At 50.0% G+C, this 27,484-nt stretch overlaps 1 protein-coding gene and 1 long non-coding RNA gene across 6 annotated transcripts in view; both read right to left on the bottom strand.

Annotated features, from left to right (window-relative positions):
* LRRC20 (leucine rich repeat containing 20) overlaps positions 1 to 27,028 on the bottom strand; it is a 91,252-nt gene extending 64,224 nt beyond the window's left edge. Inside the window, exons 1-4 of one of the 5 annotated variants that reach the window (XM_038009112.2) lie at positions 20,011 to 20,116; positions 19,586 to 19,645; positions 18,635 to 18,747; positions 18,210 to 18,340 (exon numbers count right to left, since the gene is read on the bottom strand). Coding sequence is in view for 3 of the 5 variants with exons in the window: in XM_007963173.3 (XP_007961364.1) it covers positions 20,011 to 20,092 (82 nt within the window). In the remaining 2 variants the exon portion in view is untranslated. Of the gene's footprint in view, positions 1 to 18,209; positions 18,341 to 18,634; positions 18,748 to 19,585; positions 19,646 to 20,010; positions 20,156 to 26,414 lie in introns of those variants that run through there. The other 4 variants (XM_007963173.3, XM_007963170.3, XM_007963172.3 and 1 more) reach the window with 4 other exon arrangements.
* On the bottom strand, positions 1,365 to 18,199 carry LOC119627924 (uncharacterized). Its single transcript, XR_012093983.1, has 3 exons — positions 10,240 to 18,199; positions 2,348 to 9,636; positions 1,365 to 1,971 (listed from the first exon to the last, which is right to left on the bottom strand). It is a non-coding gene; the product is annotated as an uncharacterized lncRNA (long non-coding RNA).
* Positions 27,029 to 27,484: the final 456 nt, after the last annotated feature.

Raw genomic sequence — 27,484 nt, 5'->3', positions numbered from 1 at the left:
GGAGGCTGAGGTGGGAGGATCGCTTGAGCTTGGGAGGCAGAGGTTGCAGTGAGCCAAGATCATGCCACTGCACCCCAGCCTGGGTAACAGAGATAGACCTTTTGAGACTTTGTCTCAAAAAAATAAAAATAAATAAATAAAGTTTTAAAACCTGTATGTAGTACTGGGCACAGTAGCTCACGCCTGTAATCCCAGCACTTTAGGAGGCCGAGGTGGGCAGATCACGACGTTAGGAGTTCGAGACCAGCCTGGCCAATATGGTGACAGCCCATCTCTACTAAAAACACAAAAAATAGTCGGGCATGGTGGCAGGTGCCTGTAGTCCCAGCTACTCGGGAGGCTGAGGCAGAAGAATTGCTTGAACCCGGGAGGCGGAGGTTGCAGTGAGCCAAGACGGCGCCACTGCACTCCAACCTGGGCGACAGAGTGAGACTCCATCTCAAAACAAAACAAAACAAAAAACAAAGCAAAACAAAACAAAAAAACCCACCTTTATATAAATGTTCACAGCAGCATTTTCACAATAGCCCAGAAGTGGAGATAATCCAAATGTCCATCAGCTGATGAACAGATAAAGGACATGTTGTATATCCATTCAACGGAATAGTATTCAGCCATAAAAAGGAATGAAATCCTGACATGCGCTACAACATGAATGAACCTTGAAAACATTTTCCTATGTGAAGGAAGCCAGTCACAAAATGACAAATGTTGCATGATTCCATTTACATAAAATGTCCAGAAGAGGCAATCTATAGAGACACAAAGTAGACTGATAATGGCCTGGGGCTTGGCGGAGGTCAGGAAATGGGAAAGGACTCCTCATGGTACGGGGTTTCTTTTTTGAGTGATGAAAATGGCTTAGGATCAGACAGCAGTGATGGTTATACAATCTTCTGAATATACAAATAAACACTGCATTGTATATTTTTAAATGTAAATGTTATAGTATTTGAATGTACCTCAAAAAGAAATGAGGACAACAGGATCCAACGAACAGGTGGTTCTGAGCATGAAATAAAACATCTGCAAGGTTCTTTGCACAGCGCCTGGCAGGTAGTTTGTGCTCAGTAAGTAAGAGATGCTGCTATGAGGATGCAAAAATATTGTTTTTATTTGAGAATCTGAAAAATATGTGCTTCAGCTCTGTCATCCCTGGAGGAGAGAAATGACCCCTGGATTGCATTTATTCTAACAACCTCTGGATAAGGAGACAACTGCGTGTGCTATCATGGGCTTTGGGACTTCCCCCCCCAAAAAAATCTCCTTCCTGGCAAGCCAGTAAGGAGAAAAGAAGCCCATATTCAATTCAAGTCAAAAGTAAACCCCATACAGAATACAATCAAATGACACACAGTCAACAATTTGAGATATTAAACTATTTTAATTTAACCGATGACTCACCACAAACATATATATACAAAAGGGAATAGAAACAGCAGCCAGGATGACACTAACAGTGTGGCTACCAAGGGCTCTAAAGAGACCACATCTGGTCCGAGTGGAGGAGGCCATGTGGCCAAGCCAGACCTTGGAGAGGCCTGGGCAGGCCCTGAGGTCTTCTTGCAAGGAAAGCAGCAATCAGTCCCTTTTTGCAGATAAGAAAACAAAAGCTCAGAGAAGTTAAGAACTTGCTCAAAGCCACACAGTAAGTAGGCAAAGGGTGGACCTTGACTTCTTCTTGAGAACATCACCCTACAGAGAAAGTCCAGAAACCTGGATCTGCTGCTGCCTTTAACTCACGTGTCCTTGGGCAAGTCACGTGTGAGGCCTCAACCTCCCTATCTGTGAAACTCAGAAATGAACACAGGCTATGTCTCTCCAAACGTGGGATGCACAAAACTACTCTCAAGGTTATCTTCAGGTGTGATGAGATGCCAGACAACCCAATCCACCTGCAGCAGGGCAGAGGGCGAGGGGGGCCGCAGCTGGAAACTGCGAGAGCTGTACCCGCTGAACCGACAAGGCACCCTGGGGATAGAGGGCTTCAGTTACCGACTGACCAGATTTCTACAGCACCTTTCTCCTCATCACACAATCTTTCAGGCCTTGATAGAGCAAGGAATCCACCCCTGTAAGTAATGGTTTCTCAGAGCAGTTGTTTGTCTTCCTGAGCTCACAGATGCATGACCAATGGGACCCAGGAAACAGCAACAAATGTCGCCAACCAGTGCCTTGAGCACCATGTCTGCCCTGGACAAACACCACTGCCCGGCATGGCTGGCCTCGACCACCTGCCACTCCTCAAGCTCGCCCACCATGCCGACTAGCTCCCGCAGTCTCCAATGCCCCTCCCTCCCCTCTCTGCCCACCAGCCCAGCCCCACCTTCCCAGAAAGGGCACCCACCTCAAACCTCAGCACACGTGTCTTAGTGTGTGACCTGGACTGTCTCCTCCTGGCTGGTAGAGATCTGCAGCCTGCCTCCAGGACCCACAGGAGGTGAGCTTGCGTGGGGGCACAGGCAGCCTCCGCGGACCACCCCTCGCACCCAGTACAGCGCTGGGCAAACGCTCTGAACGTAATCACACCCCTCACCGCCGGGAAGTTTGGTCTCAGCATCCCACTTTGTAAAATGGGTGTACAAGTGCACTTTTAGAGAATGAAGAAAAGAATGAGCTAATATTCATCTAGGTGTTGAGTTCACAGCAAGAACCACACTGTGTGCAGCAAAACCATATTCTACTATGGTTTTACTCCAGCCCGAAAGAAACTAGCTCCGTAATCCTGGAATCAGCCCTGACAAAGGTGGTGGCTGTATCTACACAGAAGAATCCCTCTTCCTGCCCTCCAATCCCCAGCCCCACCCTTCCATTCGAACACCTGAACACCTCTTTCCATTACATCACTCTCCCATTCAAGAATCTCCACGCCAGGCCAGGCACAGTCACTCATGTCTGCAATCCCAGCACTTTGGGAGGCAGAGATGGGAGGATCACTTTAGCCCAGCAGTTCAAGACCAGCCTGGACAACATAGTGAGACTCTGTCTCTACAAAAAATAAAGTTAACTGGGCATGGTGGCATGCACCTGTGGGCCCAGCTACTTGGGAGGCTCACTTGAGCCCAGGAGTTGGAGGCTGCAGTGAGCCATGATCATGCCACCACACCTCAGCCTGGGTAACAGAGCGAGACCCTGTCTCAAAATAATCATCTCCATGCTAGTTTGGAGGTGCTGACCACACCATCTGCAGCCTAGCATCCACACAGAGGGATCTGGCTCCCACCTCCCTTTCTAGATATCCCTCTTGTACCTCCTCCTCAAGGCTCTTGCCCTCTGGCCAAGTCAGGCTGCTTATTATTCCCTGCAACTCCCTTTATTTTTCCACCTCTACATTTTTGCTGGTGCTGTTCCCATTAAGTAGAATGTCCTCCCTTATCTTCAAAAGTTCTCATCAACACTATATTTCAAGGTCTTGTTTAAATGCCTCCTCTCCACTAAGCCTTTGAACCCCCATTGTTCCACTGCATTTCTTTTTTTCTTTTTTCTTTTTTTTTTTTTTTGAGGTGGAGTCTCGCTCTGTTGCCCAGGCTGGAGTGCAGTGGCATGCTCTCGGCTCACTGCAACTTCTGCCTCCCAGGTTCAAGCAATTCCCTGCCTCAGCCTCCCGAGTAGCTGGGATTACAGGTGCCTGCCACCACACATGGCTAATTTTTGTATTTTTAGTAGAGATGAGGTTTTACCATCTTGGCCAGGCTGGTCTTGAACTCCTGATCTCATGATCCACCCGCCTCAGCTTCCCAAAGTGCTGGGATTACAGGTGTCAGCCACTGCGCCCATCCGCATTTCTCTTATTTTTATTTTTACTAGAGATGGGGTCTTGCTATCTTGCCCAGGCTGGTCTCAAATATCTGGCCTCAAGTGATCCCAGTCTGCCTCCCAAAGCATTGGGATTACAGGTGTGAGTCACCACACCTGGTCCCTCATTGCTTTCTTCCTCCTTCTCCCTCTCCCCCTCCTCCTCTTCCTTCTCCTTCTCTTTCTCTTTCTCTTCATTTCTATTCTTTTGAGACAGGGTCTCACTCTATAGCCAAGGCTGGAGTGCAGTGGCATGATCATAGCTTATTGCAACCTAGACCTCTTGGGCTCAAGTGATCCTCCTGCTTCAGTTTCCTGAGTAGCTGGGACTACAGGCTCACACCACCCTGCCTGGTTAATTTTTCTTTTAGTTTTTTTGTAGAGACAGTGGTCTCACTATATGGCCTAGGCTGGTCTTGAACTCCTGGGTTCAAGTGATCCTCCCGCCCTGGCCTCTCAAAGTGCTAGGATTACAGGTGTGAACCACCACACTGGGCCCATTGCATTTCTGCCAGCTCTGTCAGGGCCCCTATCCCATTGTGTCTTACATGAAAGTTGTCAATATGTTTGTCTCACTCTTCCTAGCAGGGCAAAGAGCTCCCAGAGGGCAGAAATTAGGTCCCACTGAGATGGGTGGCATGTTAAAGAGGGTATGGGAACTGTCATAATGGCGCATACCTATAGTCGCAGCTACTTTCAGGAAGCTGACGTGGGAGGACTACTTGAGCCTAGACGGCTGAGGCTGCAGTCAGCTATGATCATGCCACTGCACCTGCCTGGAAGACAGAGTGAGACTCTGTCTCTAAAAAAAAAAAAAAGAGAGAGAGAGAGAGAGAGAAGGCACAGGAGGCCAACAGATTCAAGTTCAAATCCCAGCACAAGATTTTAAGATTGGCTGGCTGTGAGCGTCCACGCAAACCACTGCAGCTCATGAGGCCTCAGTTTCCCCTTTAATAAGTGACATGAAATGTCACCTCTCCAGAGCTGTTGGGAAAAATTAGATGTACTCACTCTTCAGACAAATAGTTCCTGAGTATCCACTATATACCAGCACTGTCCGAGGATATGATGGTGAGCAAGTGAGAGTGAGTCCCTGCCCTCAGGGAGCTTACACCCTAGTGTGATGAGAAGGCAGTACATGAGGGAATGGCAAGTAGTGATAACTGCCCTCAAGAAAACAAAATGGTGTAATGGGAGAGCAGGTAACTAAGACAGGGGCAGGGGCAACCCTCACTAGGGTGATCAGGAAGGGCTTCTAGGAGGAAGTGACATTTAGCTGAGACAAGAATAAAAAGGATAAGATCTGAGAGGTACAGTGTTAAAAGAAGCAAACAAGTAAAAAAGAACAAAAAAGAGCAGGGCATGCAAAGATCCGGGGAAAGGACAATCAAGGCAGAAATCACAGCAAGCGCACAGCCTGATGGCACACCTGCCGGGGCCCAGCCAATGTCTCCCTCCCCCTGCCCTCACCCTCCCATCCCGTCTTCTAAAGAGCGGTACACAGACACAGGACATGGTAAATACATATCTGCCAGAGTGAACATGACAAAACCAGGAATCTCAGGGATAAACTGGAGCACGACAAAAATATGCATCTTAGCAAAAAACAGCCAACTGAGGTTCAGGCAGATGCCAGTTAAAAAGGTCTTAAATTCAGGTCGGGCGTGGTGGCTCACACCTGTAATCCCAACATTTTGGGAGGCCAAGGCGGGTGGATCACATGAAACCAGGAGTTCGAGACCAGCCTGGCCAACATGGTAAAACCCTGTCTCTACTAAAAATACAAAAAATTAGCCAAGTATAGAGATGCACACCTGTAATCCCAGCTACTCAGGAGACTGAAGCACGAGAATCACTTGAACTCAGGAGGCACAGGTTGCAGCGAGCTGAGATCGTGCCACTGCACTCCAGCATGAGTGACAGAGTGAGACGCCATCTCGAAAAAAAGAAGCATTGAGGCTGGGCCTTAAAGTATAAGAAGGGCCCAGATACATGAAGAACAGGGAAGAGCATCCCAGGCAAAGGGAACAGCATGTGCAAAGGCCTGTGGCTAGAAAGGCTTAATAGTTCAAAGGACTGATAGTCTGGGCTGTAAAGATGAGGGAAGCCCCAAGCTACTCAAAGTGCAGTCAGAGAATTTGGCAAATGTCAGGCCATCCACAGCTTTGTGGTATGAGCTTGGGTTTTACTCATTGCGTAGAAGAAGCCAATGAGGGTTTAATACAGACAGAACTGCTAAAGGTCAGCGCTGGAGTCCCACATTTGAGAGATGAGAACCTGGCTCTGCAATGGGGAGTTAGAGCGAGGACCAGAACCCCAGCTTCCTAATTTCTGGACCACAGCCTCCTATAAAACAGAACTCTCATCTTTTCACATCACCCAACTTCACTTGGCGTGAGCCCTGTCCTGACAGAGCTGACTCCACCCAGCGCCAGGCTTGGCCCCTTACAGGCATGACCTCCCAGAGCAGTGGGCCTCAACGGGGGCAGTTTTGCCCCCAGGGGACATTCGGAAATGTCTGGAGACAAACTTGGCTGTTACAACTGGGGGTGGAGTGAGGGCAGGGGGTGCCACTAGTGTTATCAACTGAATGCATGTGTCACCCCAAAATTCATAGGTTAAAACTTAATCTCTAATGTGATGGCATTTGAGGTGGGGCCTTTGGGAGGTGATAAGGTCATGAGGGTGGAGCCCCATGGACGGGATTAGTGTCCTTATGAAAGAGACCCCCAGACCAGTTCATACCTGTAACACCTATAATCTCAACATTTTGGGGGGCTGAGGCAGGAGGATCACTTGAGCCCAGGAGTTCGAGACTAGTCTGGGCAAGATGGCAAGACTCGTCTCCATTACAAAAAAAAAAAAAAAAATTTAAATTAGCCAGGCATGGTGACATGTGCCTGTAGTCCCAGCTACCCAAGAGGCTGAATCATGAGGATCATTTTAGCCTAAGAGTTTGAGCCACTGCACTCCAGCCTGGGCAAAGGGAGGGAAGGAGGGAGGGGAGGGGAGGGGAAGGGAGAAGAAACCCCAGAAGGAAGGAAGGAAGGAAGGAAGGAAGGAAGGAAGGAAGGAAGGAAGGAAGGAAGGAAGGAAGGAAGGATGGAAACCCCAGAAAAGTCTCTCCCTGGCCCCCCAACCACAGAGGACATGGCAAGAAACATCTGTTAATGAACCAGGAAGCAGCCCCTCACCAAACACTGAGCCTGCCAGTGCCTTGATTTTGGACTTCCCGGCCTCCAGAATTGTGAAAAATAAGTCTCTGCTGTTTATATTTTGCTATAGAAGCCTGAACAAACTAACACATCTTGCCTCAAGTAGGTGGAGGCTGGGATGTTGCTAAACATCTTACCAAGCACAGGACAGCCCCCCAGAACAAATAATTATCCAGCTCAAAAACCAAAGGCGTCAAGACGGACAAGTGCCCACCCAGGGATACAAAGCCTTCATTTTAAATAGGTGCAGAGCCCTCAAGGGAAGAAAGCCCTCCCCAGGGGGCACAGGAGAGAAGGGGGAGAAGGGTCATTCTTGGCCTCCCAGGAACCCCAATCCAGAGAGAGCACGTCTAGAGGTGGCATGCTAGGCAGAAGGCTCCAAGTCCCCCCCGCACCACAGCACACCACAGAGGAGGCAGAGTTGGGAAAGGTCTGTCTCCTTACAGAGGAACTCAGTCCCCTTGGAAGAGCAGCACAGACCCTGCAGTGGGGACCTCTAGCCCCCTCTCCTGCCTGGCAAACTCCCACCTGCTTCCCCCTAGAGGCAGGGAGCCAAGGATGGCAGATCTGAGGCCTCAGCCCTTGCGGCAAACACAGCCAGGAAGCCCCAGCCGTCTGGGGGCTGCTGTGTGAGAGCGCACTTCCTCCCCTACGCTCTGAGAGTTGGACTGTGCCAGGCTGACCCTCAGGACTCGCCAGGCCAGGAAACATCACAGCAAAACACACTCCCCTCACCCCTACCAGGTGCTGGTCTCCGCTATGGGCCAGGAACTACAGGCCTACAAGCCCTGGTGAGGGCCAAGATCAACATCCCACCAGGCCAGAAAAGCAGCTCCCACTCCAGTCCCTGGTGGCCCCCTTTCAGTGTAAGAGTGTGCTACAGAGATGTCTGCCTCCCCTCCAGACTGGGCACTCCCGGGCACATGCACTGCCCTTCAGGCAGGGCACACACAACAGCTGCTAAATGTGTGGTTTTTCAAAAAGGAGCCAGTGGCAATTTCTGAACCAAGAAAAGGTTGAGATTCAGTGAGTATCTATTGTTTCCTGAGTACTCTTGTTCAGCAAAGGGGTTGCAACATCGGGTCCCTGCAGGGGTTGGACAGGAACATAAACACAAGAAGGGAGTGGAAGCCTTGGTCAGGACACCCAGCAACTGCTCACCCAGTCACAGCCTGGCCAGGTCCCCGGGCTCAGCTTCCAGTCCTTGGTTTGGCCTGTGACAGGGTGCCATCTGCCGGCTAGTACGGAAGCAAGCAAGCGCTCAACCAAAGCGCAGGCGGGTCTGGGAGGGAGGAAAGGTGGACACACCACTCGCACTAGCCTTGGTCTCCCTGTTTTGATTCCACAGCTCCCAGCCTAGTTGCTCAGGTCCCTCCCCAGGAGCACATCACATCCATGTCCGTATTTATTCATCATCTCCCACACGCACACATCCAGAGCCCTGCCAGGCAATGCCCCTGTCCCACCCCATGGCAGCCACCAGGACAGGAAGCTCCAAATTGTAAACAGTAAGCCAGTGATTCTCAAAATACAAGGCAAAGAAGAATCAGACACAGTTCATGTTAAAATGCACATCACCAGACCCTCTCTGAGATTCTTTTTTTTTTTGAGACAGAGTCTTGCTCTGCCGCCCAGGCTGCAGTGGCACGATCTCAGCTCACTGCAACCTCCACCTCCCAGGTTCAAGCAATTCTCCTGCCTCAGCCTCCTGAGTAGCTGGGATTACAGGCGTGTGCCACCATGCCCAGCTAATTTTTGTATTTTTAGTAGAGACGGGGTTTCACCATGTTGGTCAGGCTGGTCTTGAACTCCTGACCTTGTGATCTGCCCACCTCAGCCTCCCAAAGTGCTGGGATTACAGGCGTGAGCCACGGTACCAGGCAAGATTTAACTTTTAAAGCTCTAGAGCAGGGTCCATGAATCTGTATGCTTAACCAATACCCAAATGATCCTGATAGGAGAAACTCTTCATGACCTTGGGTTAAGCAAAGACTTCTCATATATACAATACCAAAAATACTATCAATAAAAGAAAAAACGATAAATTAAATTTCATCAAAATTAAAAATGTGAGACAAGCAGGTGGCACGCACTTGTAGTTACAGCTACTCTGGAAGCTGAAATGGGAGGATCTCTTGAGCCCAGGAGTTCCAGGCTACAGCGTGCAATGATTGTGCCTGTGAACAGCCACTGCACTCCAGCCTGGGCAACATACCCAAACCCCACCTCTAAAACACAAAACTAAAAAGAAAGAAAACCCAGTGTTTTTTAATGGGCAAAAGATTTGAATAGCGATATAATCAAAGACGAATGGATAGCCAACAAGCACATGAAAAGTTGTACAACATCGGCCAGGTGCCTTGACTCACACCTGTAGTCCCAGCACTTTGGGAGGCCGAGGCAGGTAGATCACCTGAAGTCAGGAGTTCGAGACCAGCCGGGCCAACATAGTGAAACCCCATCTCTACTAAAAATACAAAAATTAACCAGGCATGATGGCAGATGCCTGTAATCCCAGTTGCTTGGGAGGCTGAGGCAGGAGAATCGGTTGAACCTGGGAGGCGGAGGTTTCAGTGAGGTGAGATTGTGCCACTGCACTCCAGCCTGGGTGACAAGAAGTGAAACTCTGTCCCAAAAAAAAAAAAAAAGATGTTCAATATCACCAGAGAACTGTAAATTAAAACTACAACAATATACCTCTTAATACTATAAAAAAAGAAAAAATAAATCAAACTACAATGAGATACATTACAACCTAGAGAATGTACAGTTAAAAACCATACTGAGTGTTGAAAAGGATGTGAAGGAACTGGAGCTCTCAATCTCTTTGGAAAAGAGTGTGGCAGCTTTTTATAGTCAAACGTATACTTAATACATATAGTTGGCTCTCTATACCTGTGGGTTTTGTATCCACGAATTCAACCGAACACAGAAAATATTTGAAAATAAATAAATAATACAAATTTTAAAAAGCAATACAACTATTTACATAGTATTTACATTGTATTACGTACTATAAGCAATCTAGAAATGATTTAAAGTATACAGAAGGATGTGTCGCAGGTTAGATGCAAATACTATAGCACTTTATATAAAGGACTGGAGTATCCTTGAATATTGGTATCTGTGGGGCTCCTGGAACCAATCCCAACAGATACGGAGGGGCAACTGTACAACCCAGTAATCCTACTCCTATGTGTTTATCTGAGAGAAATGAAAACCTACTGACCAGATGCCGTGGTTTGTGCCCATAACCCCAACACTTTGGGAGGCTGAGGCAGGAGGAATGCTTGAGCCCAGGAGTTTGAGACCAGCCTCTCCAACATAGGGAGACCCCATCTCTACAAAAAATACAAAAATTAGCCAGGTACGGTGGTGCACACATGTAGTCTTAGGTACTCAGGAAGCGAGGTGGGAGGACGCTTGAGCCCAGGGGGTGGAGGCTGCAGTGAGCCAAGATCATACCATTGCACTCTACCCTGGGCAAAAGAGTGAGACCATGTCTAAAAAAGAAAGAAAAGAAAAGAAAAGAAAGAGAAAACTTTACTTTACAGCAAAACCTGTATGCAAATGTTTACAGGCTTTATTCATGATGTTAAAAAACTGGAAACAGTCCAAATGTCCTTCAGTAGATGAAAGGATAAATGGATCATGGAACACCCACACCATGTAACGCTCGCTATTCAGCAGTGAAAGGAATGAACTACTGATTCCCACCAAACATGGATGAATCTCAAATACATGATGCTAAAGCGAAAGAAGCCAGGCTCAAGAGTTTATGTACTCTATCATTCCATTTCCATGATATCCTAGAAAAGGCAAAACCACAGGGATGGAAAAGAGATCAGTGACTCCCAGGTACCTCGGATGGGGAGGGTTTGGCTGCAGGGGAGCACGAGGTGATAAAAAGGTTCTGAGTCTTGTTGTGGTTGGTTATAAAAACATATGTTTGTCAGAACTCAACTATATACTAAAAAGGGTAAATTTTATATATATATATAAATATAAATTATAACAATAAAATACATCAGGTCAAGGCATGGCAGAATCATCTGGGAGGCTTGCTAAAATCCACACTACCAGCCCCCACTGTCAGAGATTCTATTTTCACAGCTCTGGAGTAGTGCCCATAAATCTGCCTTTTTTTTTTTGAGATGGAGTCTCGCTCTGTCACCCAGGCTGGAGTGCAGTAGCACAATCTTGGCTCACTGCAACCTCCATGTCCCAGGTTGAAGAGATTCTCCAGCCTCAGCCTCTCAAGTAGCTGGGACTACAGGCATGCATCACCACGCCTGGCTAATTTTTGCCTTTTTTTTTTTTTTTTTTTCAGACAGAGTCTCACTCTGTCGCCCAGGCTGGAGTCCAGTGGCACAATCTTGGCTCACTGCAAGCTCTGCCTCCCCGGTTCAAGTGATTCTCCTGCCTCAGGCTCCCAAGTAGCTGGGACTACAGGCGCCCGCCGCCACGCCCAGCTAATTTTTTGTATTTTCAGTAGAGACGGGGTTTCACTGTGTTAGTCAGGATGGTCTTGATCTCCTGACCTCGTGATCCGCCCACCTTGGCCTCCTAAAGTGCTGGGATTACAGGCGTTAGTCACTACGCCCAGACATTTTTGCATTTTAGTAGAGACGAATTTCACCATGTTGGCCAGGCTGGTGTCGAACTCCTGACCTTAAGTGATCTACCCACCACAAGGATTATAAGCATGAGCCACTGTGCCCAGCTTGAATCTGCATTTTTTTTCTGAAATTAACTGAGGTTTTATTTTTATTTATTTTTGGCAGCAGGGGGCACCAAGTCTCGCTCTGTCGCCCAGGCTGGAGTGCAATGGTGCGATCTCAGCTCACTGTGCAACCTCTGCCTCCCAGGTTCAAGCAATTCTCCTGCCCCAGCCTCCTGAGTAGCTGGGACAACAGGCGCATGCCGCCAAGCCCAGCTAAGTTTTTGTATTTTAGTAGAGATGGGGTTTCACCATGTTGCCCAGGCTGATCTCGAACTCCTGAGCTCAGGCAATCTGCTCACCTCAGCCTCCCAAAGTGCTAGGATTACAGGCGTGAGTCACCATGCCTGGCCTGAATCTGCATTTTTAATCAGCACTCCTACAGTCCTGATGTTGGTTACCCAGGACCTAGAAAATCCTGCAGGAGTGAAGGAACTGATGGAGGGACATTTGCCCATGAAAGCAGTACATGGGGGCTGTCCCTATCGTTTCATTAACTTGAGACAGCCTAATAATAATGTAAATATTAGATATAAAAGTAGATGTTCACCTCTGATTATTTTGCTCCTTTTCAGGAACAGTGTGGGCTCACTGTGGTTCCAAGAAGACCTGGGAGGAGAGGTAGGTGTGCGGGTGGGAAGAGGCAGGAAGAGGGAGGTTCACATCATTGGCTTAGTTCTCTCAGCCCTCCTCCTCATCTCCACCCCCATCCCTCAGGCAGGCAGCAGGGTGGACGGGGAAAAGCAGGGCTGTGCACTACGCTGACCTATGAACTCTGCTCCCCCTCCAAACAGCTGTGTCACCAGCAGGTCACCTACACTCAGCCTAGCTCCAGCAGCTATAAAACAGAGGAAAAGTACTGCAAAAGCAATGCAGGAGATGAGGGAAGTTGAATACCCTTGTACAACAAAACACGTAAAAATACCAGATAAAATGCTTGAACCTGGGAGGCAGAGATTGCAGTGAGCCGAGATGGCACCACTGCATTCCAGCCTGGGTGACAGAGCAAGACCTTGTCAAAAAGGAAAGGAAAGGAAAGGAAAAGGAAAAGGAAAAGGAAAAGGAAAGGAAGAAAGGAAGAAAGAAAGAGCACACACTGGATAAAAGATGTTTCTCACACCTTTGTTTTCTCTCTGTAAAATGGGGGTATTAACATCACCTCTGTCATAGGGTTATCACGGAAGATTAAATGACGTAAAACCAGCAAACTGTTTACCATGATGCCTGACATTTAACAAGAGCAAGTCCAAAAGATCAAAAATAGAGAATCTGAGTCCAGGCGCGATGGCTCACGCCTGTAATCCCAGCACTTTGGGAGACCAAAACAGGTGGATCACTTGAGGTCAGGAGTTCGAGACCAGCCTGGGCAACATGGTGACACTCCCATCTCTACTAAATATACAAAAATTAGCTGGGCATGGTGGCAGGTGCCCAGTTGGTTTTTGGGGAAAGCTGAGGCAGGAGAATCACTTTGAGGAGGTGGAGGTTGTAATGAGCCAAATCTACTACTTGGTAACAAAAAACAATAAAATCATAAAAATCTACTACCTGACAAGACAAAAAGCAGTTTCGTCTTTGCCTGGGCAATGAATTTTTAAAAAACAAAAATAAAAATCTCCACTAAGATTCTGAAACCACAGACCTGTTCTTACTTAGGGTTTGAATATTCACATTCCTTAATTCATATGCAGAAGCCCTTAAGGCTGAAACATTAACAGAAGACGTACTTCTAGGCTGGTTACACTCAGGCACCTGACCAAAGCAATCACCACCCCTCCGGAGGACATAGCCCCGCAACCCAGGATTACACAGTCCACCAGGCAGGAGCACAGGGTCCAAATTATTATATAAAGTCCGCCCAGAATAACCTACTGTGAGCAAGAGTCAGCAGGAACAACAGACTCAAACCCTCAAGAATGTCCTGTTATAGAAAAAACAGGCTGGGCATGGTGGCTCAAGTCTGTAATCCTAGCACTTTGGGAGGTTGAGGCAGGTGGATCACTTGAGGCTGGAAGTTCAAGACCAGCCTGGCCAACATGATGAAACCTCGTCTCTACTAAAATTACAAAAATTAAAAAGTAGCCAGGTATGGTGGCACACGCCTGTAATCCCAGCTACTTGGGAGGTTGAGGCAGGAGAATTGCTTGAACCTGGGAGGTGGAGGTTGCAGTGAGCTGAGATCACGCCACTGCACTCCAGCCTAGGTGACAGAGCGAGACTCCGTTTCAAAAAAAGAAAAAGCAGTAAAGATTTAAAACAAATATAGGCTGGGACAAGAGGATAGCATGAGGCCAGGAGTTTGAGACCAGCCTAGGCAACATAGTGAGACCCCATCTCTACAAAAGATTTTAAAAATTAGTCGGTGTAGTAGCAAGTGCCTGTAGTCTCAACTACTCGGAAGGCTGAGGTGGGAGGATCACTTGAGCCCGGGAATTGAAGGCTGCAGGGAACTATGATTGCGCCACTGTACTCCAGCCTGGGTGACAGAACAAGACCTTATTTCTAAAATGATTAAAGAAATAAAAAATAGAGCATAAGAAAGAAATAAGATTATTCCCTTAAATAGGATTTTTTTTTTTTTTTCAGTAAGAAGCAAAAGATTTATTGGATCTGAAGAGAAACCAGAGTATATTATATCAGATTTTTTAAATAGAACTTTTTCTTGCCCAGGCTGGAGTGCAGTGGCTCGATCATGGCTCACTGCAGCCTCAACCTCCAGGACTCTTGCAATCTTCTCGCCTCCGCCTCCCAAAGTAGCTGACACTACAGGTGCGTGCCACTGCACCTCGCTAATTTTTTAAGTTTTATTTTTGGTAGAGCAGAGTCTTTACCAAAAATACAAGCAGTTAGCATGTATTGAGTACCTGCTGTGTACTAGGTGTTTGGGGGCTCCCAGGGATGTGTGTAGTAGAGTCTCAGGCCTCAGGCCTTTTCAAATCCTGCTCCTCTGCGTCACGATCATTCTTTAAAAGCCAGCCCCCCATGCACACAGCAGAGCTGGGAGCCTAAGACCCGGAGAGGAGCGGGGTGCAGGGAAGCCTGGCCCACAACCACAGGCTGGAGGGAAGGGTGGGGTCAGACTGAGGCCCCTCAGGGGTCCAGGACCCATGGAAGCCCAGATGGAAAAGGGGCAGGGAAAGAGAGCCTGGCTCAGGGGAGGGAGACTACCTAAGGGGCAGTTTGCAATTCTGCATGCTCCTTAGAAGCATCTAGAAGATGATGCTGAGGAGGGGTGAGGGGCTGGGAGGAAAGCAGCTTCAACTCAAGTTGAGGGCCTCCCAGGGGCCAAATGGAAAGGAGCCCACATCTCCAGGGATGGAGAAGCCTGGAGTGAAGTGAGAAAGGCTGGGATCTATGCCTCGAGTTACAGGAGGAAGCAGGCCTGCCTCCAGCTCTAGCCAGGGGTGCCCCAGGAGCACTGGGGGAGCGTGCAAAGTGCTTACCAGGGTTACTTGCCTGAGTAAGGTGAGAGCAAGCCTGTAACTGAGCTCTTCCAGCCCAGTCTCTACAGGCGATCTCCCACTCTGCAGCAGCCCCTGTGGCTCTGGAGCACCACCCCGGGAGGGAACCCAGCAGGAAGGGAAAAGCCAGGGAAGCCTGTGTCTCTCCCAGGGGCCTCGGCTTTGAGAATGAGTTACCCCTGAACTCTCATCTGTTGTCGAGATGTGTGTTTTATTTGCATAGTGGCAGGTAGCCCTTTCCCTAAAATCTGTTCTCTAATTTTAAGAGTAATACGTTCATTATAGAATATTTAGAAAATGCAAAAATAGTATTTTCGAACTCCCATTTGCATATTGGTTATTTCCTTCCATTTTCTTCCCTACATATATGCACAGGTTTAACATAATTCATATCTCACCCTACATACAGTTTGGCATTCTTGATTTTTTCCGATTCACGTTATATATGAGAATGTGCCAGTCATTTTTTGTTTTTTCTTTTTTTTTTTGAGACGGAGTCTCGCTCTGTTGCCCAGGCTGGAGTCCAGTGGCACTATCTTGGCTCACTGCAAGCTGCACCTCCCGGGTCCACACTAGTCTCCTGCCTCAGCCTCCCGAGCAGCTGGGACTACAGGCGCCTGCCACCACACCCAGCTAATTTTTTTGTATTTTTAGTAGAGATGGGGTTTCACCACGTTAGCCAGGATCTCGTGACCTTGTCTCGATCTCCTGACCTCGTGATCCGCCCGCCTTGGCCTCCCAAAGTGCTGGGATTACAGAGCCACTGCACCTGGCTGAGAATGTGCCAGTCTTTATTCAATCATACAATGAAATATTATGCTCCATTGTTGATGGCTACGTAAATAGCATTATATAGGCAGGGCGCAGTGGCTCACGCCTGTAATCCCAGCACCTTAGGAGGCTGAGGCGGGTGGATAGCTTGAGGTCAGGTGTTCAAGACCAGCTTGGCCAATGTGGCAAAACCCCATCTCCACCAAAAAATAAATTAAAAAATTAGCCAGGCATGGTGGCACACACCTGTAATCCCCGCTACTTGGGAGGCTGAAGGAGAATCACTTGAACCTGGGAGAGGGAGGTTGCAGTGAGCCAAGATTGTGCCATGGCACTCCAGCCTGGGCAAGCAAGATGACTCCATCTCAAAAAAAAAAAGCATTGTATAGCTGTAGCCAAATTTATTTAAGCAATTTTCTGGTGCTGGATGTTTAGGATGCTTCAGATTGTTAGCAGTTTTACATGAGAACCATATGGAGTTACTTTATGATTCAATTCAATTACCATCTCCTCCAGAAAGCCTTCCCAGACTACTTCAATACCCAGCAATATCTCCCACCTCTGAACTAGGACAACCTGTGTTCCATCCGACACACCTTAGCATGGAGCCTGTGTGTCACTGCTCTCTGAAGACCATTTTGTGGGTGGTGGGCTGGTCTCAGGTTCAGGACTCTACTACACACATTCCTGGGAGCCCCCAAGCAACCAGTATACAGCAGGTATTCAATACATGCTAACTGCTTAGACCCAGCCCCCTTAGATTATATGAGCCTGGTCAGCTCCATTTCCTAAGGGTCAGGATTACAGGTGCCCACTATGGCCAGGTTGGAAATTTTGCTTCTTCTCTGGCCACTGCACAGGTACAAAGGATCCCTGTTATTCAGCCACAACTTTAAGACCCAGTCCTGGCCGGGCGCAGTGGCTCATGCCTGTAATCCCAGCACTTTGGGAGGCTAAGGCAGGTGGATCACGAGGTCAGGAGATCGAGACCATCCTGGCTAACACGGTGAAACCCCGTCTCTACTAAAAATACAAAAAAAAAAAAAAAAAAATTAGCCGGGTGTGGTGGCCAGCGCCTGTAGTCCCAGCTACTCGGGAGGCTGAGGCTGGAGAATGGCGTGAACCCGGGAGGTGGAGCTTGCAGTGAGCCGAGTTTGCACCACTGCATTCCAGCCCGGGTGACAGAGCGAGACTCTGTCTCAAAAAAAAACAAAAGACCCAGTCCCCTCCATATGAAAGTCTTGAGCTTCAGGCAAGATCACCACGGCTAAAGCCTCTCCCAACTTGACTAGAGCTTCACAGCAGTCATGACCCTGGCAATCACCAAAACCTGCTCCCACCCTAGGGCTGCATGGTAGAGACATGGCCCAGACTCTGGTGCCGGACAGTCAGGGTTCCAATCCCAGGCACGGCAGTGGTCTGGTAGAGTAGCCAGAGAACTGCTTGGGTTCCTTGGTGGGTATGGCCCCCCGGCAGTGCAGGCGAGCTGGTTGCAGCATGCCCTGTCCTAGCCGCCCTGCACATTTCACCTGATGCAGGGTGCCCATTCTTCAGCTCACAGAAATGCCCACCTGGCCACCTGACCTTGCAATCTCCAGTCCACAGAGATTGAAGTTCAGGGGCTCCTCAACACGACCTTCCAGGCTCTCCACCTGCCAGGCACCATCCCTCAACACCTGCCCCAACGCTGCTGTGGTAATTGGGCAAGGTCTCTCCTCTAACTCAGGCACACCCCCGCCACTGCCTGGAGTGCCTATTTCCTCACTGCTGCCCCCTGAAACATCCTGTCTCAAACAGCACCCACCCCCAAGCAGCTTCCCCAATGCCCCTGGTAAGAATTGTGTTCCCTCCCCTGCGGCCTCTCCACTCTTGCTACATCTGAGTGAAGAGGAGCTGCTGTGTCTCTATCCCCTGTGACGCTTTTTTTTTTTTTTTGAGATGGAGCCTAGCTCCATCACCCATGCTGGAGGTGCAATGGCAAGATCTTTACTCACTGCAACTTCCACCTCCCGGGTTCAGGCAATTCTCCTGCCTCAGCCTCCCAAGTAGCTGGGATTACAGGCGTGTACCACCACACCAGGCTAATTTTTTGAATTTTTAGTATGTTTTCGTATGTTGGCCAGGCTGGATTGAACTCCTGGCCCCAAGCGATCCACCTGCTTCGGCCTCCCAAAGTGCTGAGATTACAGGTATGAGCCACCATGCCCGGCCCCCTGTGACATTTTGAAGCAGGGGTAGGTTACTCACCACAGACATCTGTCAATTTGCACTGAATCCTCCACTGGAAGGCAGTAAGAAGCACACCCGGCACAGACCTGGCTGGATAACACCCATAGAAGGTGCATTTGCGAAAGGAAGGGCTTAGGTCCCACCGCCAGCTTTTGGGAATGAACAAAAATTAAAAATAATAACTGCCATTTATCGAGCTCCCTATATGCCAAACACCTTACAGACATTCCAATTACTCTTAACTGCCCTGATGAGGTAGACACAATTACCATTCCCATTTTATAGATGAAGAAACTGAGAATTCGAGAGGTTAAGCAATCTGCTACAGTACCAGGTTGAGTGGGTGGCAGAGCAGGGATTCAAATCCAGGCCCATGTGACTCAAAGCCTAGCTCTGAACCACAGTCTCAGTGTTAGAGAGCTTTAAACAACCATATTACTGACCAGTACAGGATTCTAGAGTTCCTTCAATGAGGGCTCACAGTCATCAGCTCGCTAGCTTAAGGCTCCTTCCAAAGGCTTCCCTCCAACACCAGTGACAATCTTCAGTGAACCTGCTGATAGAAGAAATGCCTCTCGCCTTAGCTAAGCTCAGCAAACACTTCCACTGTTTACAAAGTGCCTGACACTGAGCTGGGCTCTGGGGCAGGGCAGAGGGAAGCAAACAACCACAGGATCCCTGTGCTGTACAGATGCTGAAGGGGTGCTACAGAGGAGGAAGGGAGCAAAGAGTGGATGAGGTAAGGCGGAGGGCTTCCTGGAAGAGGCAGTGATCAAGCTCATCTTGAAGGCTGAGTGTCTCTCCACTTCCTGGACCACCTCTCTCTGCCTCTGACTGCCTTTCCAGTCTCTGTGACTTTGCTGAGGCAGTAACCACCATGGAAGGAAGCACTCCTTTGTGAGACAGACAGACAGACAGACAGACACACACACACACACACACACACACACACACACACACACCCCTACCTGCCTGTGAAATTCCTCTCCGTGTACCTAACTCCAATTCTGCCTGCCTATCTGCAAGATCATCCGCAAGGCAGGACTGTGCTCCAGGCCTCTACAGTGGTACCTGCATTCCAGGGGTGAGACACATGCACACACACACACACACATGCACACACACACACACATGCACACAAACACACTCGGGCATGTGCACGCACACGCAGGCACACACACAGGTAACTGCACTGTATCCCCTGCTGCCCCTTGCACTTGGTGGACAGTCAATAAATATCTGCTGAATTCAATTAAATGGGATGGTTTGCCTAAATGCTTGGGAGTCTTAGGGTAACTGATGGAATAAAATGCCCTGGCCAATTCAAGAAAAATAGTGGAGTGTAAAGGGGTCTCCTAGCTGGGCAACCTCAAAGAAACCCATTTTGCCGTCACCTTTCTTCATGGGATGACTGAGGCTTGCCACGCCCAGCTGGCTTCATTACCCCAGGAAGCCTGTGAAGATTCAACAAGATAACATTCAGGAGGCGCCCAGCACGGGGCCTGGCACACAGATGCTACTTGGCCAGGACCAGCTCTGTTTTTTCACCTAGTCCAAGGGTACACACACTCAGTCATTGGCAGTCAAAGGACAAGCAGGCAGGCCCCATCACTCAGTGGTTTTCAAACCTCTTTGACCAGGACCCACAGTAAGAAATGTCTTGCACAAACTACATACTGTTGCAATGAAAGTTCTACAAAACACTTATTCTCAGGATGAGGTTGCACACTGACACTTGTGTCTTTCATCTCTATTTCATTTCTAAGTTGATCTCACAACTGCTTCCAGGGAAGTTGGGAAAAGCCCTGCCCTCACTCACCCAGAGTGTCAGAGCCGCTCTCCACCGTCTCGTTGACCTTCCTTGCTACTCTGGCCACAGCCTCACCCATCTTCTTCAGCATGCAGACACAGGTGTCCTGCCGCCAGCCCCCAGGCTGGTCTGCTGCTCACAAAAGGACCTGAGCCTGGGGAAGATGCAGTGCCATGAAGTGCCTGCCTGTCAGCCAGGGGCCCACCCAGGCATCCCCCTCTAGCATCCTTCTCCCCCAGGACCCAGGCTGCCAGGAAACCTGCAGGGAGGGCCCCAGGCCACTCACCTCCTCTTGCAGGGCCGAGAGCTCAGGCCACATCCAGCTTGGCCTTTGCACAGGCTGGTCTGCCAGTCAGAGGGTGGGGGCAGCTGGGTCCTACTGGTTTTCGGGGAGGATCAACATGTGTGACCTCACCAGACATGGGGACCAGGCCTGAGCCAGCAGCTAGGGAGGTGTGAGGACTCAGGGGTGTGCTGGCCTGTGATTCACTCTATAGGCGGGGCATTGGGAAGGAGGTAGGGTGCAGCCAACTGCAGGAGAAAGACACCTGTCCCTCCATCCCACAGCCTCTAAGCTGGTGCCCTGTCCACACCCCACCCAGGGCAATTTCTCCAGCTCCCCTGTTCAACCCACCCATATCTGCCTTGTGCATGGCAGGAAGTGGGGACATGAAGGCAAATCAGAGCCCTGTGAGCCCATCAGAACACACGGACTGGCAGTGGGTGGTCTGTAAGAATTCCTTTCCCACATGCCAGTAGGAAGGAGAGTTTACAGTACTAGCCTGTGTGATTATCAGCCTGATGCTGCATCTTGCCGAGGCAAGAAAAGCAGGTGGCAGGGGGAGGGGTGGGTGGAGATGGAAATGAGAGAAGAGAGATTGGATCACTAGAGGAAAAGAGGCTGAAAGAAAGGTGAGGAAGACAAAATGATAAGGTGTTAAGACATAAGGACTTGCAAACACCCTCAACTCCCGGTTTATTACAGAGAAGGAAATGAGCATAGAGAGGGGCTAGGTGAACTGGCCAAAGTCAAACTACAAGTGGCAAGAATCGGGTCAGCCCAGCTCCATATCCAGTGTTCACTTCTTTATAAAAATAGCAGCACCCCCGCCGGGCGCAGTGGCTCACGCCTGTAATCCCAGCACTTTGGGAGGCTGAGGCGGGCAGATCACGAGGTCAGGAGATCGAGACCATCCTGGTTAACACAGTGAAACCCCGTCTCTACTAAAAATACAAAAAATTAGCCGGGCGTGGTGGTGGGTGCCTGTAGTCCCAGCTACTCAGGAGGCTGAGGCAGGAGAATGGCATGAACCTGGGAGGTAGAGCTTGCAGTGAGCCGAGATCGCACCACTGCACTCCAGCCTGGGCAACAGAGCGAGACTCCGTCTCAAAAAACAAAACAAAACAAAACAAAAAAAATAGCAGCACCCCATGGAGAGAGGAATGAGCTCAAGTCCAAGGTCAGCACCCTGCTTTGCCCCCAGACCCCAGTCCCAGCTTCACAGACAGCTCAAGGAGCTCCAATGAACTCACTCCAAGGGCCAAAGGCAGAAGAAGGTGAAGGGCAGAGAGAAAGGGCATGGGGACAGTGCTAAGAGCTAACAGTCACCAAGAAAAAGTTCCCACGTGGTCAACTGGACAAGCAGGGCAGGCAAGACCAAGCCAGGGTGGGCCAAGCCCACCCATCTGCTTCGGGGAGTTACTGTGAGTTTAGTATGTGTGGGCATTTCCACTAAGGAGGCTGGCACTAAAGGTTTGAGACACATACATACAGAGCAGTGGGAAAACACTGATTTTGGAGACAGGTCAAATGCTCAACTACCCCATTTATTAGTGAGAAGACTTGGGAGAGTTTCTTAACTCCTCTGAACCTGTTTCTTCATGTGAATAGGAGATCTAGTAATACCCAACTTGTTAGGTTAATATAAGGATTGAACAAAACACATACACGAGCTAGCTCAGAGCCCAGGACACGTAAATACTCAATAAAAGTTAAGAGGATAAGGCAGTGCACATGTGGATGTAACACCAGCATCTAACCCCAGTTTAATACTCATGTGACTCTGAACAAAACACTTAGGGAACTCATCTTTGAGGAATGAGTGGAATTTCTATCTCTCCCACCTCCAGGAAATCTCCTCTGATTGCTTCAGTGTTCTCTGCTCCCTCTGAGTTTCAGTACCACTTAATGGCTTAGCAAAAGTCACCTGGATTATTTATGAGCTTTTAAATATACACTTGTCAGCCAGGTGCAGTGACTCATGCCTATAATCCCAGCACTTTGGGAGGCCGAGGCAGGTGGATCACTTGAGGTCAGGAGTTGGAAACCAGCCTGACCAACATGGTAAAACTCCATCTCTATTGAAAATACAAAAAAAAAAAAAAAAAAAAATGGCCAGGTGCGGTGGCTCACACCAGTAATCCCAGCACTTTGGAAGGCCGAGGTGGGCAGATCACCTAAGGTCAGGAATTCAAGACCAGCTGGCCAATGTGGTAAAACCCCATCTGTAGTAAAAATACAAAAATTAGCCAGGCGTGGTGGCGGGTGCCTCGGGAGGCTGAGGCAGGAGAATCACTTGAACCCAGGAGGCAGAGGTTGCAGTGAGTGAGATTGTGTCATTGCACTCCAGCATGGGCAACAAGAGCGAACCTCAGGCTCAAAAAAAAAAAATTAGCCAGGCATGGTGGCACATGCCTGTAATCCCAGGTACTCAGGAGGCTGAGACGGGAGAATCGCTTGAACCCAGGAGGCGGAGATTGCAGTGAGCCGAGATCGTGCCATTGCACTCCAACATGGGCGACAAAAGCAAAGCTCCGTCTCAAAAATAAATAAATAAACAAACAAACAAACAAACATACACTTTTCTCCTCCATTGGCCTGTGGGCAGCTTGGGGGCAGGGAATAGATCTATACTGTGCTTCTCACCACACACTGAACACAGGTGCTTGGTTAGTATCCCCTAATGGTGATGATCAACAGACATCATTTGTGTTTCCAATCTGAATACAGGTCAAGAGACTCTTATAACAAATCTAAGTCACTGTCTAAATTGAGAAGGGTCAAAAACCAAAAGGCTAATAGTGCCAGGTGGCCAATCTGCATAAGGTAAGCCAGTGCAGGGCAGAAGGGAATAGAAAGGACTGTGGCAAACTGGACCCAACAACTTCACCATGCTGCCTCAAAGACCGTACCCCTAAGCCTAAATCATAGCCATGTTGCTAGCATCTTCGTGACTTTTTCTAACCCCTTTATGAATGGGAAAGCTGAGGATCCAACAGGGGAAGCAAATCAGCTAGATGAAAACAAAAAACCCACGTATCCTAAGTCCCAGCCTCGGACTCTTCTCACCATTCCATGCTCCCTCCTTTCTCCATCTCCAATTCATCATCAATAATCATAAACATTTACTGAGTATCTCCTAGGTGTGAGGGATAAGAATGAAGAGGGAGAAAGAAATGCAGGAAACAGTTCCGACTTGTGAGTCTGATGAGGAAGAGCCTTCTGAAGAACAGCACTGAAGCAATCTTGGCCTCACAGCAGAGAGGGAAAGGAAGGGAAGCCACCAAGCTGCCCAGGGTCTGGGGTAGCCCTGGTGGGATCGCCTGAGCTGAACACCTTCAATCAGGCACTATGCCTGCAATTCTACTAGCTGCCACGGGGTGGGGGAGGTGGTGCCTTAGACCAGCGTCCCCAAACTTTTCCGTTTCCTGGAAGACAATTCTTCCCACCGCAGGGGGAGAGGGATGAAACTATTCCACCTCAGATCATCAGGCATTAGATTATCATAAGGAGAGCACAACCTCGATCCATCGCATTCGCAGTTCACAATAGGGTTCAGGCTCCTAAGAGAATCGAATGTGGCCGCTGGTCTGACAGGAGGCAGAGCTCAGGCGGTAATGCTCACCGGTGCTCACCTCCTGCTGTGCGACAGGCCATGGACCTGTACCATCCACAGTCCATGGGTTGAGGACCCTTGCCTTAGACCACTGTAGAAAACTAGTCAGATTAAAAATTTCACCACCGGTGGCAAGTTCAGACATTCTACTATGTGGGTCAGAGTGGACACAGGCACAGGAATAGAAACATGTAAAGTCTAGGTGTCAGGGCAATTCAATCGGAAGAAGGGCCCCTTCTATGCCAGAGGATGGAGGATGCTCTGAGTACGGCACAGATGTGCTCTGGACCCCCAAAAGGTTCCTGCTGCCTAAAATCACCATGCTTATTAACTAGCTAGGAAGCCATCCTCCCTTGACCTAAAACTGCTCCTTCCTCCACAAGGAAGAATTGTGTCATGAAGTCCAGCTGACAGGCCTGGGCTCCTCAGGGTACCTGGTCAATGCCATCTGCAGGGATGGTGGTAGTGGAAAGTCAGAGTGTCCCAAAAGAGAGAAACAGACACCATCAGCCCACATGGGCCAGATCTCCACTTGGGGCACCCCAGCCAGCTGGCACTACTGGTCCCAGCCAGTCCCAGGCAATAGAGGGTAGGCCTTCGAAAATGTCAAGGAAAGTACTCCAAATCCCAGAGACGCTTCAGCACAAGGTCAAAGCTCATACTCACACTGCCTACATCCTCAAAGCAGGGCCCTCTCCACACACCCCCAACCCCGTTCCTCAGAGTGAGCATCCTGGTCCGGTGAAATGTTTAAATCCAGCAAATGTCTCCTGGGCACCTTGCATAAGGCCCCTACTGTGGGAGTAAAGGGGCAAAGATGGGGTATGGGCTAAAAGAAGCTTCCCACTGGGAAGCAGGATGAGCCTGATACTAGTAAGGCTACAGGGCCAGGCCTAAGGGGGCATGAAGGCACATGGCATGGCCAGGGGGAAGGGACAGGGGCTGAGCAGCAGGTGCACAGAGAGATTCAGGAGAGAGAGACAGGGAGCCAATGGGCTCCCAGATTACTGAAGAAGGGAACTGCAGGCCTCTTGCAAGGCTGTCCTCTGCTTCTCTGTAGTGAACTAAGAGAAGTTTTTTGAGGAAGGCAGCCGAATCCATAGTTTCGCAGTTAACAGTGTTGTGAGCAGTCCCATTTGTAAAATGGAAATACCACCTTCCTCACTGGATAATTGTGAGAAGTAACTGCTGTGTAACTTTTGGGAAAGGACTTTGCAAACCATTACATGTTTCCCACACCAAGGCATTACCAGTAGGTAATTAAACAGGTGCAGAGAGGAAGTTTGGATGCAATAAATTCAACGCCAGACAAAAACGTTGTCCTGCTTTGTGGGAGCTGGCATTACAGCCCTCCTCTTCCTATAACCTGGTTTCACCTGGACTCAGGCTGGCTGGGGGAGGGGCGATTTTTGCTTAAACCCTGACCTGGCCCCCTGACTCCAGCCCTTACCATCAAGAACTCTACCTTATCTGTAGTCCAGAGACCTCTGCAAAGGAGACGCTGCGACAGCCCGTCCCCAGCATCTGCTCCTATATTTAGTTACTGGTGTTGTCAGTTGGGAACGTTAGAGCCTGGCAGCGGCTCGGATGGGCAACCGGAGCCTCCGGAGCCATGTGTGCAAGCTGGCCCTACCGCTGGCTCCAGCCCGGGCTCTGGACCATGCCAAGCTGGGGAGCGGGTGAGGAGGTGAGGAGCGACCCAAGCAGTCCCAAACCCCCCTTCACGTCGGAACGAAGTTGACCCACTTTCCCACCCCAGGGTAAGAAGCCCGCTGGGACGTGAGCGGGACCTGCTGGCTCCTCGTTTTTGTGGCATGGGGTTCGGGAAGCTAAGCGCGTGCTCCCTCGCTAACATCCTAGGCATCCTCGGACTGAGCCTCCAGCACTACGCAAGATGGCCAGGCAAGGGTCCCCCCGCCCCTCGTGCCAGGAACCGCCTCACCCCTGTTGCCTGCAGCCAATGGCACCTCGTCCGGCTGGCCCGGCAGGCGGGGACTGGGAGAATAAAGCAGGCAGAGGGAAGAACGCTAGTGATCGCAGAGGGCCCGGGGCTCCTACGCTGCCCAGAGGCCGAGAGGCACGTTCTGGAGCAGGCGTCTGCAGCTCCCCAGAGCGGAAGCAAACCCCGAAAGTGTCGCTTCGGGGGCGAAATGCACAGCAGCCTCTCCCAGTAAGGGCGCCTCCCGCGAGGAATGGAGGCCCGCCTGGGAGCGCTTCTCCGAGCTCCCTATTCCCTGGCACCGCTGCACCCACTGCCCGGAACCATCGGAGTCCAGCTGCAGTGAGCAAGCAAGAGCCCGCGCATGCCGGGCGCCTTGGCACCGCCAGAGCCTCCGCTGGTGCAACCGCTGCTCTTTTCCACTGGGTGACCTGGGGGAGGGGAGGGGACGCTGCAAAAATCGGGACACTTCTCGCCCTCTCTCCCCCAGCCCCTGCAACGCTTGGCCTTGGACTACGTTTACTTTGCGGGGCAAGAAGCGTGTGGTCCCGCTCCGGGCCGCTTTTGGCTCCACTTACGGCGACAATGCCTCCTAGCGCCCTGCGCCTCGCAGTCACGCTCCCTCCGCCGCCGGCGGCGCCCCAGGCGAGTTCCGAGCCGGCGGGGCGGGGCGCGAGCGGCTGCGGGATCTGCGAGCGCGGCCACTCCGCCAATCCCCGCGCCAGGACCGGCGCCGTGGCGGGAGTAGGCTGGGCCCGGGCTGCGCGCAGCCAATCAGCGCGGGAGCGGCGCGCGCGGGGGAGGCGCGCGCGGAAGGGCATCCCGCGCGCTCCCGCCTGAAGGGAGTAACCGCTTTGTGTGCTGCCTCTGGAGGGAGAACGCCAGAGAGGGCGGAAATACGGAGTGGGACGTGCGGTACATCCCAGGATCTATAGGACCGGGGCTCCAGATTGGATTTTCTCGAGGGAATGGAGTTGAATTACCCAGATCAGGGATACTTCGAAACACGTGAACATGGAGCATAGGGAACTTTTCCTATGATGACTTCGGGTGCCCATTGTTTTTAGTATATGGAAGGCTCTGTCTCGGCCCTGTGTCTCCAAAGCCTAATGTTCTCATCTATATAATATAGATGAGAGGGGCGGGGCGCGGTGGCTACGCCTGTAATCCCAGCACTTTGGGAGGCCGAGGTAGACGGATCACCTGAGTTCGGGAGTTCGAGACCAGCCTGGCCAACATGGTGAAACCCCCGTCTCTACTAAAAATACAAAAATTAGCCGGGCGTGGTGGCGGGCGCCTGTAACCGCAGCTATTCGGGATGCTGAGGCAGGAGAATCGCTTGAACCCGGGAGATGGAGGTTGCAGTGAGCCGAGATTGGCACTCCAGCCTGAGCGGACAGAGTGAGACTCAAAGAGGGGAAAAAAATATTTAATTCTGCCTCTAGGGGGTCTAGGCAGTCAAAGAATGCACATTCCCTTGGGCCTTGATGGATATTTAGGGTTTACTTATGCCCTCTCCACCCCCAACAATATGTTAAAGTTCATCAGAATGTGATCTTATTTGGAAGTAGGGCCATTGCAGATGTAATGACTTAAGGTCATGCTGGAGTAGGGCAGGCCCCTAATCCACTGAGACTGGTGTTGTAAG

This window comes from Chlorocebus sabaeus, chromosome 9 (genome assembly GCF_047675955.1).
Source record: "Chlorocebus sabaeus isolate Y175 chromosome 9, mChlSab1.0.hap1, whole genome shotgun sequence".
NCBI classification, from domain to species: domain Eukaryota; kingdom Metazoa; phylum Chordata; class Mammalia; order Primates; family Cercopithecidae; genus Chlorocebus; species Chlorocebus sabaeus.
This window is presented reverse-complemented; position numbering and strand designations above follow the sequence as displayed.